The 13,236-nt window shown below is 38.6% G+C and overlaps 1 protein-coding gene across 1 annotated transcript in view; it reads left to right on the plus strand.

Moving 5' to 3' along the window:
* ARAP2 (ArfGAP with RhoGAP domain, ankyrin repeat and PH domain 2) overlaps window positions 1-13,236 on the plus strand; it is a 207,555-nt gene that overhangs the window by 76,537 nt on the left and 117,782 nt on the right. Inside the window, exon 9 of the mRNA XM_056125562.1 lies at window positions 5,071-5,246. Within this exon, the coding sequence (XP_055981537.1) occupies window positions 5,071-5,246 (176 nt within the window). The remainder of the gene's footprint in view (window positions 1-5,070; window positions 5,247-13,236) is intronic.

A 13,236-nucleotide genomic window follows, 5' to 3' on the forward strand; every position in this document is an offset into this window, starting at 1 on the left:
ACCCATTAGTTAAATCTTGCTAGTTTCACTTTGGGGAATATGCCTGGATTCTGACCAAATCTCAGCACGCCCTCTGAACCCCTGTAGTACAAGCTCTCACACCTGTTAGAATGAATGTAACAACCTCCATTCATGGATTCTAGTCATTTTTTCAATACAGGTGTCAGGGCATTCATGCAACAAGAAAGTCAGATCATTTCAGTTCTCTTCAGATGCTCTGTTGTCTTTCTATACCACTTAGCATGCTGTACTTTGGAGGTCCAAATACCCTCACTTGTCACTGTGAAATCCATTGCATAACATCAGTTTTATTGCCTGCTGCCTTCCACAGCAATGCAATCTCCAGGAGAATAAGGCCATGGTCTGATTTTTCATTGCAACATTTCCTGGGATACAGCAGACAGTCAGGGCTTCTGCAAATGAACAGTAAGAGATTGTAGTATAATGTCTTGAAGTATAATACAGTATAATAATTTGAAGTATAATATCTAAAATGGATCATCAGCTATATTCCTGGATCTTCACTCTTTGACTAAAGAAGCTAGAGTATGTCCAAACTTTGTTAGATTTCATTATTAATGCTTTAAATGATTCTTATCTATACTTCCTAGAATGATAACCCTTTGTTACTAATAAATATACCTTCTGCCAAATCCAGTTTTCCAGAGAATCTTTCTTCTCCTGTTGATTTTTTTTCCTTTACATCCTATCTTGATTCTTGCACTGTGTGCTGGTATTCCTAAAAATCCCAAGTACTATTTTGAGGGTTAGAGGGAATTACTGTTGTGTTCATTCACACTTTAGCACAATATCAAGGAAGTTACATTTAAACACAAACTCTTTATTTTCCCATGCATCCCTTGTTCTTTTTCCAAGTTGAGTAAAGCCATATATAAGGTCAGAAAAAATGTTGAGAGAAGAATGGAATTTAGCATATTACTATTATCAAGGTAGACATTCAATACCTGCTTATGTTGAAAAATAAAAGTATTCTGGTGTAAAGAGAGAGCAAAATGTGGCAAAGTATCTAACTTTGTCCAAGACCTGTGGAACAAGGGAAATCATTTGTTTTGGAATAGTGCAATTTATCAAAGCATATTTCCTATGATTGAAGTAATCTGTTTTATTGTGTTTGAATTTTCTATATCTCTATATGTATTTATTGGTATGGGTAATTAAGAATAAACTGAATGATACTATTCCTTTCTTTGTTACAACTGTTAACATCCTTTTAAAATAAGACCCTCAGGAGCTAGATAATCTTTGTTTTAAGGGGAACCATTTGTGGAGATGCAGCCATAAACTTAACTGCAACAGATGCCATTGCCAATTTAAATTATTGCCTGAGAATCTGAGTCATCATATGATAAGAGTAGTCTAGAAGACACACATTTTGATTCCTTTCATAATGCTATGATCTACATTCCAGTTCAGTAATTTATATAGATTAATACAAGCAAAATGGGCTGGAGGGATAGCACGGTGGATAGGGCTTTTGCCTTCCATGCAGCCAACAGGGCCGGCCCAAGTTAGATACCTCCGCCCCTCTCAGAGAGCCTGGCAAGCTACCGAGAGTATCTCATCTGCACAGCAAATCCTGGCAAGCTACCCGGTGACGTATTTGATGTACCAAACACAGTAGCAAGTCTCACAATGTTACTGGGCCCGCTTGAGCAAATCAGTGAACATCGGCAGGACAGTGACTGTTGACAAGCAAAATATTATGTACCATTATCTTGGCAGGATTATCTTATTTGCAGTTAATGATCAGTAGTTCTAACCAAGTTACATGTAAGGTTTCCTGCACCGCTGAAAACGCAATCAGTTACTAGTGCAGTTTGAATCTGTATGCAGATGTACAATATTAGAGTAGCTGCTGTCACTGACTTATAATAACTTTATAATAACTTCATAATGACATTGCGGAAATTTGATAAATATTTAATCCAGATGTAGAGAACAGGCACTATTGATGATCATCCTGTTGTTCGTCGATTTCCTTGAGCAGGCACCAGTAACGTCTCCTTCTTCCTAGCCCTGAGGTTTTAAAAGAGCCATTTCAATGCTCTTTCAGGATTAGGAAAATGAAACCCATCATTGTTACTGGTATTTGGAATATTGAGTACAACATGGGAAGTTTGCCAGACTCTGCCGTGCGGGCAGGATACTTTTGGTAGCCTGCCAGTTTCTCCAAAGGAAAAATAAGATAATAAGATGTTGCGCGGCCGTTAATGCAGTCGCATGCTTCTGGGAGCTGGGTTTTATAGTCTCTGCGTCTTGGCCATTGATGGGACCAACCTGGCGCTGGCAGCAGCTGGTGGGTGTGACGCCTACCTACTGGAAGATAGGAGGTCTGGTTGGAGAAGGCCCAGTCCCAATCCGAATAGGCTTGGAGACCTCAGCCCCGGGACCCGCATGCCTGGATTCCTCTGCCAGTTCTTTCATGCATGAGGCCCGTCCGAATGTGTGGAGAGTGGTCCCTGCATGGCTGTGGCTGGCTCCGGAGGTCCTCAGCTGCTGGAGCTCTGCTCGGGGTGGGGGAGGGGGGAGAGAAACTCAACCCTCCCCCACCACTCCCCCGTGAGGACACTATTATTTGCCAATAATAAAACCACATGAATGAAGAGTTAGAAATGTTTTAAATTTTGGGATGCGAGTGTGCTTGACTTAATCTGTGGATGTTGGGTAATGATGCAGTGCTGGGGGCCGACCATGCACAAAGCATGTGCTGCAATCTAATGATCCTTCAAAAGAATTTTTAAGAGGTATGGTAGATGTGGTCTTTAAAATATACTAACTGTTTTTAGTAGTTTTGATAAAGTAAAAGTAAAAGTAAAGTAAAGGCCCTCCCGTTGATCATCGATTTGCTCGAGCGGGCCCAGTAACGTCTCCATTGGAGACTTTGTTGTTACTGTGTCTGGCATATCGAATACTCTCGGCAGCTTGCCGGGCTCTCCGAGAGGGGTGGAGGAATCGAACTCGGGTCAGCCATGTTGGCTGCGTGCAAGGCAAACGCCCTACCCGCTGTGCTATCGCTCCAGCCCAGTAGTTTTGATGGTAAGCAAAAATGTGTATAATTATAAAATGGCTCCTGTTACAAACCTAAGATTTGTTTTCAACTGTGTCCCAGTCTGATGTGGAGATTGGTTTCAGTCCACAATGAAGTTATTCTGGACAAGCTTGTTATAGATTATCTGCTTTTTCCCGGGCTTAATCTTGTCTTTTCCTTTTGCAGTTTTTGTTTGGTGACCATCTAGATGATGGACTTACTCTTGGCTCTGTCCTCAGTGATCACTTCTGGTGGTACACAGGGGACCAAATGGGGTTCTGCAAATGGAGCTTGAGTCAGCTATTGGAAAGCAGTCTGGAGCCTATCCACTGTTCTGTTTCCCCAGTCTTCCTTCTCTGTTTTTCTTGGAAGTTGTTTCTAGCCAGATTTTAGACTCCCTGCCCACTTTTGACTTAATAACTACTTCTCCTTTTTTAAAACCAATTTTAAAAGTATTCTCCCAAGTTTTCTAGATACAGTTATGTCAGATTTGTTCATTTCTTCTCTTTTACATTAAAGATAGCCCCACTTTCACAGGTCTTTCTTGTATAGGTCCCTTACTCTCTGTCCACCTGCTTGCTCATACAAGTGACCGAAAATCTGCAGTAATTCTGTTCGTAGGGTGGAACCACCTTCCTTCTTGGTCAATTCTGTTCATGCTATAAAGCTACTTTTATTTTGAGTAATTAGGTTTTGTTCTTATTTATTTATTGATTTTTTTGAACGACTGTCTAACATACTCAAAATGTCAATGAATTTCACTCCTTTAATGTGTCTCCTCATAACTTTGATTCTGTTTTCATCATCTGTTAAGATTCTGTTGCTTTATTCCCGATCTCAAGCCTATGTCTTAATTATGATAGTCACACCCCTTCCTTTGTAGGAGTTCTGAAAAGGTTTACATTTGCTCCTCATATAAAGACAAACCTTCTTATATAAGCAGTATGGGATCTCTAGCCCTGTATCTTCTTATTTCCTTATGATTTCAAAATTCTAACTTGATTCTTTTCTAACTTAGTCTTAGAACATATGTTTATCTTTGTTATAGTTTTTTTTTTCTGCTCAGAATTTTTCCTTTGGTCTTTCATCCAAAACTGCGGTTTTATCTTTTAAATTTCTTCTCGCCAAGTTCTATCATTTTCTATCATTTTCTTTCCTTTCCCTTGTACTATGTATGATTGCTTGAGCGTTAAAATTTTGGATTGTCTTAGTTTTAACAATAACTTCCTCTATGACCTTCAGCAGATGACTTACCTTCATTGTATTGACTCATGTATTATTCGGCACCATTCGGATGACATTTATAGTATTCTATGTTCATATCTAACTTGACTTATAGCTTTGATTGCTCTTTGGGGAGTTGATCAAATTCCTCTGCCCATAACATAGTATGTTGTACATAGATGAAGGTCAGTTAGCTCTGGGGGAAGAAGAGAACCATGTTTTAATTTAGAGGAGGGCATGCCTTTGTAACAGTGGTGAAAATTGAATGGATGAGAATATCAAGGAGAATACTCTCTTTTCAGTAGACTCTTCAGATTTTCAGATGATTGTTAGTAACAAACATCCTGGCATTTGAGTAATTGAATTGCCAAGTACAATCTGTTAACTGTTTGGTACCAGTATTACTTTCCTCTATGAAGGAGAAAACTCAGTGTCGTGGAGAAAAGAATGCTTCTTAAAATTTTCACATGCATACTTGGGGAATCTTCTTAAAGCAAAGATCTGGTTCACCAGACCTAGATGAGAGTATGAGTTGTGCTTTTCTGCTAAGTTCTCCAGTGAAGTCCATGGTGTGTATTGGTGATAGGATGGCTGAGCAGTAAGGGTTCTATAAGCTTTTCTATGATAAAAGTGGGTATTGATTCTGCAAACAGTTGGACTTTGTTTGTGAACATGGGAGAAGACCATGAATAATCTGGCGCTAAGATCCTTATTCATGTTTCTGTGTCTAAATATGTCTAGCTGTCTAATGCCTCCAAGAATGATGCATGTACTTTTTCTCTTGTCTTTGTTTTCAGAAGAGAGAAATGACTGGATCAGCATCCTCTTAAATGCATTGAAGTCACAGTCCCTTTCCTCTCCACCCCAAGCAGTTGTACCTGAGAAAAGTGGATATCTTGAATTGAGAGGTTATAAAGCCAAAATTTTTACTGTGTTAAGTGGAAACAGCGTGTGGCTTTGTAAAAATGAACAGGTGAGTTCTGTTACAGTAATTGCAAATTGTGGTTCCTTGATTACCTAACAACTCTGCTTTCTTAGTTTTGTTAGTGTTTTTACTTACAGAGCCTTGCTTGTGTCTTGAGTACTGCACTCAGACTAACAAAGAAAGAGTTGTTTTGCTGAAATTTTTCAGTTCTTCCAGCAGCAGGAAAGCAATTACATCAAACTTGAGGTTGGGCATCTCCTTTTTAAGGGAACTAGAAATAGAATCATTGAAAATAATTTTTGAAAAGTATTCCTTAGCTGTAGTAACATTACAAAACTACATAAGAGAATAATTAAGAACCAATTAACCATTACAGCTGTTGATGAAATAGGCCAAGTTCTGCACCTGTTGTATTTTTGTTGTATGTAGAAAATTACAGAATAAGCATAAGTAGTATTTTCAGCATTTTTTTTTTTGTGTGTGTGGGGTGGGGTGGGGGTCTGCTTTCTTTGTCTCTTAGCAGATATGTTGCCCGCAGCGGAAGTGATTTGCTTGTGGCAAGAGATACACATTTATATAGATACCCGCACACACACATATTATATATATGTGAAAGACTGTACTATTATATATGTGTAATATGTGTGTATGTGCAGGGGAATTTTGATTCTCTACATTTCCTTTTCTTAACATACCTTTTTATTAATGTATATAAATAAATTGTTTTGTCATTTTGTGAATTAATTCTTCAGCCCTGAACTTGTTTAATGCTTAGGACTTATTGTAGAATTAATAGAGCATAATTTATATATCTCAATTTAGATGAGCTAATTTTATAATATTTTATTATTGGTTATATATAATAAGGGGAAATGTAAGTTGACTATTTTTTATTAATCTAGTTAAATCAAAACAGTAGTTTTTTTTTTTAATCACTGTAATCACTGTTCATAGATTTGCTCCAGCGGACCCAGTAACGTCTCCATTATGAGACTTGTATACTGTGTTTGGCATATTGAATACATCACAGGTAGTTTGCCAGGCTTTGCCCTGCGGGCGAGATACTCTCGGTTGCTTGTCAAGGTCTCTGAGAGGGGTGGAGGAATTGAACCCGGATCGGCCACTCCGGATGTGCCACTCCGGATGTGCGCAAGGCAAACGCCGTACCCGCTGTGCTATTACGGGTGTGGTGGCGCGCGCCTGTCTTCCCAGCTACTTGGGAGGCTGAAGCCTGAGGATGGATTGAGCCCAGGAGTTCTGGGCTGTAGTGTACTATACCGATTGGGTGTCCGCACTAAGTTCGGCATCACTATGATGACCCTCCAGAAGCGGAGGATCACCAGGTTGCCTAAGGAGGAGTGAACTGACCCAGATCGGAAATGGAGCAGGTCAAAACACCCATGCTGATCAGTAGTGGGATCGCGCCTGTGAATAGTCACTGCACTCCAGCCTGGGCAACATAGCAAGACCCTGTGTCTTTTTTTTTTTTTAATGCCCATATTTACCCAAGGAGTTCTCTGTACTTTAGTATGAATTTATTCATTGCTTTTTTTTTTGGATACTATTTCTTAGCTAATTAACTGTGGAAGGCATCATTGAACTCTGTTGGCATATTAATAATTTGGATAGATAGCATTTTCTTCAAGAATGGTGAATATGCAGCTTATTAAAGTGCACACATTTTATGAACATTTTCTGTTTGTGAAGTAAGCTGATTATAACTTATTGGGATAGAATTTAAAAAATGCGTAATTTGTATTTGCATGGAAGTTATTCTGCCACATTAATTGAGGTATTCATTTTTCACTTGCACAGTCCAGATGGATTTCAAATTATTGTTTCTTACAGTGGCTAGATTGAGTTTATGTTACTCTCCATTAATGAAGATGTTTTTAGGATTTTGAGCAATATATTTACATATATGTTATTGTGTTACTATCAGTAACTAAGAATAAACTAATGATGCCCAGTACCAGATACTGTGCTAATTAAATTATCAATATTCCCATGCAATCTTCCCCACAAATAATGGAGGAAAATTTCACCCAGGTCTTAAAAGATGAGAGGATTAAAAAAAAGGATTAAATAACTCATTTAGGGATCCTAGAGAGATAGTACAGGAGGTCTGTTGCTTCCCTTGCCTATTGGATGGCCCCAACTCTATTCCTGGCACTGTATAGGTTCCCTTGAGCACAGCAAGGATTACAGGTCATTAAGCAGAGTTTAAAACAAGAACTTTACATTTCTCAGTTTAGCTTCATAGTCACTATCCCAGCCAGTCTTTTTAAATTGTTTGTTGAAAATACTTGTTACCTTTTAGAAGTTGCCAATGGATTCTTTCCCTGAATAATTTAGTTGTCAAAGAGATTTACGTGTGCATTCAATAAATGTATACCATGTTAGACACTCTCTGAAAATGATGTGTTTACTCAAGCGGTATCTATTTTCTAGGAGGAAAAGTTATACACGTTTAAATATTAGTAGGGTTTTGTTTGTATGGGGGCCACACCCATGGTTCATGGGAGCTACTACAACTTCTGTGTTTGGGGTTATGCCTGGCTTTATTTGGGGGACCATGCAGTGTTCAGGATCAAACCTGATTTTGTTCTGTCTCTCTCTCTCTCTTTCTCTCTCCCTCTCTCTCTCTCTCTTTCTCTCCCTCTCTCTCCCTCTCTCTCTCTCTCCTTCTCTCTCTCTCTCTCTCTCTCTCTCCCTCCGTCCATCCACCCCACAGTAGCATTTTTGATGGATGATGAGCTCTTTTTCTATGAAGGATATCCGTAGAGAGAAGTACAAAATGAGGATATCTAGTGAACTCTGAATAGTTGCATCATTTCTATGTAAACAATTAGTGAATAGAATATTCTTAAAAATTAAAATATTAATGCTGAACCAGTCTTCATATTTTAAGAAGTAAACCTGTTTTTTTTGTTTGGCCTTTGGGAGTTTTTTGGTTTATTGTTTTGGGACCCCACCTAGCAGTGCTCAGGGCTTGATCTTGACTCTGCACTTGGATCACTCCTGGTGTGTATGGGAGACCACACAGAGTGTTGGGAAGCAAACTTGGGTCCGTGGCAACGAGGCAAATTCCTCACTTGCTGTGCTATAGCTTGGGCCCTTTTATTTTTGGTTTTTGTGCCCCAGCCAGTGGTGCTGTTCCTGGCTCTCTGCTCAGGAATGACCCCTGGCGGTGCTTTGGGATTCCAACCAGAGTTATGGCTACTGTAGCTGGATGCCAAAAGGCAAGTGCCTTCCTTACCTCCTGTTCTATCTCTCTGGTCCCACAAATCATATTTTTTCTTTTGGATGAGTGTTTCATGTCCTTTTCTTTATAGTAATACGCATATATTTATATACAGCTAAAATATATGTGGCTACATTTGTGTTACTTTATTTTTAAATGTATTATATTTAATACATATGGAACTATATGGAATATGACTTATAGACTTGGTGAAGTCTTAAAGTGGAGTGATGTCTTAAAGAATCAGTTGACTCAAGCCCTACCATATTATTTCAGCTTCGTCTGTTTTTACGTATTGTTACATGCTTTTCTCTCCAGAGGGAAAATGCTCATTGTGTTTTATTTTGTTTTTTTTCTCACATGGTTGAGCAGATCGTGTGAAAATTTGAGTAAGGTGCTAAATAAGAATTCTTTCTCCTGAATATATAGGACTTTAAGATAGTGTTAGAAAAAGCACAAGAGAGAATAAAAATAGTTTGGTTTGATCTGTTTTAATGCACACAGAAACATATGTAATGTTAAAGTGCAGTGTTACTTTAATGAATACATTCTGCAAATTTCATACTTACAACACATGCAGTAATTTATGGTTATTTTTGAAATGGTGGAAAATTATTTATCATAAAAATACAAGAACTTTTAAAATTTGACATTTGTATCTTCATTTACATCGAATAGAATTTACTCTTATGCATGAGTCTTTAAATTATTTTTAAAACAATGACGTTGTTGCCTAATAATAGTATGAGGGAAAGAAAAAAAAATTTTTTTTTTTTCATTTTTGGGCCACACCTGGCAGTACTCAGGGTTCACTCCTGGCAGATTCAGGGGACCAAAAGAGGTATTAGGGGATCAAAACTAAGCCCGCTGTGTGCAAGGGAATCCTTATGCCTATTATCTTTGGCCCCCTATAAGAAAAAAATCTTTATTTGTTACAATTAATCTATGTGTCTGTAACATAAACTTTTAAAATTTTTCTTGCCTCTGCTTTACACATAGTTTCACTTCTTTGGTTGTAATTTCAGAGAGTAAACGTAGTAAACTTGGAAGGAAACGCTAGAGAGATAGTACAGGAGTTGGGGGCCTGCTTAGTATGTGGCTGACCCCAGCTTGACCACCAGTACTACATGTAGTCCCCGGAGCACTGCCAGGCGTGATCCCTGAGCACAGAGTCAGAGTAAGAACAAGAAAAGGAAGATTGAAAGACTATTTAGAGGAAATTGGTCTAGTAATATATGTTCAAGGTTTTCATTCTTCATCTGGTTTTAATTGACTCTGATAGTTAATTTTCTTATATCTGAATGGCATTATGGGTAGAAGAAAAATATGGTGCCATCTTTAAGAGCTTTACTTTGGTTACATATTAAATTCCCAAATATCCTGGCTTATTCTGAAGCAGTCTTACTCTAAGTGGGCAATACTGCATGCCCTCAACCCTTACTGGGGGTACTAAATGGTCAGGGGATGGAGGGTGGTAGTAGTAGCCTCAGATGCCACTGGGGGACACTTTTTGTATTTTCACTGAAGAAGGCAGATTTACAGGACTGGTTCCAAGTTATTTCTGAAAATGTTATGGGAGGTCAAATAATTGTGGGACCTCTGTGTTATATCTATTGTTAACTAGTTATTTTTCTAGGGATAGAATATTGAGATGTGCATTTGTGGAAAACACTCAGATCACTGGCTGGCACATGATCTAAAAAAATATACACTGCAATAGTGTTCTAAGGCTTTTCTTCCCCTCCGGAGAATTACAAGCATTCAGATAAAGCACATGTTATTTCTTGTGTAGAAAATATGTAAAATAGCCTTCAACAGTGCTAAAGAAATTCATATCTCTTTCTTTCTTTGAGGTAGCTCTTCATCTCTTTGTGGCAAGTTATTATTTGGATATATGTCAGTTTAGCTGATTGACGATTTTGAGATGTATGAATATTTTCCATTGTGGTTTTGGTTTTGGGTCACGCCCAGTGGTGCTCTGGGCTAATTCTTCCTGGCTCTGTGCTTAGGGATCAGTCCTGGTGGGACTAGGTGGGCCATGTTGGGTGTTGGGGATTGAACCCCAGTTGACCCTGTGCAAGGCAAGCACTCTAACCGCTGTATACTATGTCTCCAGACCCCAAATGTATGAATATTTAAGTGAAAGTTAAGAAGCTTATTATTGTTAATGGTATTACATTAAAAATGTTGAGTCATTTTAAATCATTGTGTAGAATCCTAAACTATAGCTATTGTCATATTTTTGCTAAAATATCAATAACTTATATAAATTTAAAGCTTTCAGGTTACATGTCCTGGTATAATTACGTCATTCTTTTTGGTTTTAAGAACTTTTATTACTTGAGTATGCTCTATTGGAGAAATTAAAAATCCATTTGCAAAGTCAGCATAAAGGAAAGTGAAAAGCAATTTAAAACTGTATTTTCCTGCAGTTCTTTTTTTCAACTCTGTGTGTCTTGAAATTAAATGTTGTAGGTTATTGTTTTTCTAGAGCTTTTCTGCTCCTGCCTATAAGTGTCTTTAAGATTCCTTGGCAAACATTCTAACAAATTTCCTTACAAGTAACCCTCACACTTCTTTCTCAGTCTGGACAGATTTCACAGAATCAAGAGCTTATATTTAAGTCAAGGCAGCTGTTGGAAGATTATTGTTCTTGTAAAAAAAATTCTTCTCATTGGAGACTTCCCCAGGGCCTTGGGGGGTCACTCCCAGTGATACTCCAGGCTGGACACTTCAGTGCTCAGACGGGCCATAGGATGTGGTGCTGATCGCGCCCTGCAGTGCTGGAGTCAGTCAGGGTGACCCGGGGGTGTTCAACAGGGTCAGTCCAGGTGATGTTGGAGAAGGGCATATAGTATGGGGTCAAACTTAGACACACATGCAGGGCCAGTGCCCATAATACTTGGGGCTGTCCCCACCCTTGTTCATGGGGAGTGGTTTTTATACTTTGTGAAATATGGTATAATGATAGCAAAGGGAATGTCCACTGACAGCTCGAGAGTCTGTGGAAGTGACATGAATTTTTTCCCCCCAGTTCCTCAGTTCAAAGACACACTTTTCCCATCTCTTTCCCCTTCATTCACTAGAAGATTCATAAGAATTGGAACTTCAGCTGTGGACTGAAGAGGAGAAATGCATTAAGGGAGTGTTTGGGGGGATGCTGTCCTGTCCATCTCTCTCCTCCCCACCTTTCCCCTCCCCTTCTCTTCTCTTCTCTCTCTCTCTCTCTCTCTCTCTCTCTCTCTCTCTCTCTCTCTCTGGGTAGCAGCTAAGAAGAGAATTGTAAAAATAATTTATTAGAGAGGATAACATGATAGCAAAGCAGAAACTTCCATTAAAATCTTTACCTATTCTGTTGCCGTCCTCTATGGTGTCATTATCACAAAATAAATGTCATCCCTTTAAATATTTAGCACCATCTCAACACCCAACTGTACCATAAACATGTTTGCTTTTTTGCTGTTCTTTTTCTTGCTTTTACTTGTGTTTTAGGCAAACTATTGTGGTAGTTTGTCCACATGATTGTTATAAATTTCTACAAAACTAGTTGTGTAATTGAGTTGGATAGTGCACGTTGTATTGCAGTTCCCTCTGGTTTTGTATTTACCTATGTAAAAATGTTTATTCGGCATCTTTTGTAAAAACAAAACAAAAACCCAGCTAGGCAATTTCCTAGTTTCTCGGGGATTACAGTAACAAGAAAGATCCCTGTTCTTTAAGATTGTCCTTTATGATGGGAAAACACATAATAAGAAAGAAAAGAACTCCCTGGCAGCCTTCTATATACAGCCTTTTTGATTATTTGCTTCTGGTGTGGTATAAGAATTCGTAGAATGCTTTTCTAAATGGTTGCTTGTGTTTAAAGTGCTGTGAGGTTGGGGAGATGTTTCAAAGAACTAGAGCACACACCTGGCATGACAGAGTTCAGGTTTGATCCCTGGCACTGTATAGCTCCCAAGCACCTCAGGACTGACCCAAGTAGCCCTCAATTCTACAGTAGTCTGAGCATGAAGTGGTTGAGTGTTACTGGGCATGTCTCCTGGGCCCTCTGAGCACTGCTTAGGAGATCCACCAAAATAAAATATTAGAATTTGAATCAGTAAGTTTTATTATAAACTTCAGAGTGTTATCATTTCATATTTCGTTAATGATTTAAATATTCACTGCTATGCCCTCATGAATTCCAGGCAGTCACTGACATTGGGTATATGTTTGTAGAAGTAATTTATTGAAAAATAGTAACTTATACTTATTTTCTCAGTTGAACCATCTGTGTTAAAATGTTTTCTCTTTTTAAAAAGTTGATTAGGTTTTTGGAGGAACGAGAGCTGGTATACTGGGTAGGTCACTTGCCTTGCATGTTACCTATCCAGGTTTGGTTCCTGGTACCACATTTCGTCCCCACCACCCCATGCCCTGCCAGGATTGATTATTGAGTGTAGAAGTAGGAGTTAGCTCTGACCACAGCTGGGTGTGACTCCCCAAATCAGATGGGGTGCCAGGAATCAAACCCGAGTTGGCTGCATGCAAGACAATTTCCCTAGCCATTGTACTATCACTCTGGCTTTTTTTACATTTTTAAACTTTTTTTTCTCCCAGCAGATCTCTTAGATTTTCTATATTCCAGAAAAGTACTTACACATTTTTCTCTAAATCATGTGGTTATCAGATAAAGCAGTATAACAATATTATGTTGTTGTATTATATTGTATATCAATGTAAAGATCTCAAAATATGAAGATATATGGACAAACACATATAGTATCTTTTACTATCTACACACGTGTGGTATTT

The sequence above is a fragment of the Sorex fumeus genome, unplaced genomic scaffold (genome assembly GCF_029834395.1).
Source record: "Sorex fumeus unplaced genomic scaffold, SorFum_2.1 ptg000055l, whole genome shotgun sequence".
NCBI classification, from domain to species: Eukaryota; Metazoa; Chordata; class Mammalia; order Eulipotyphla; family Soricidae; genus Sorex; species Sorex fumeus.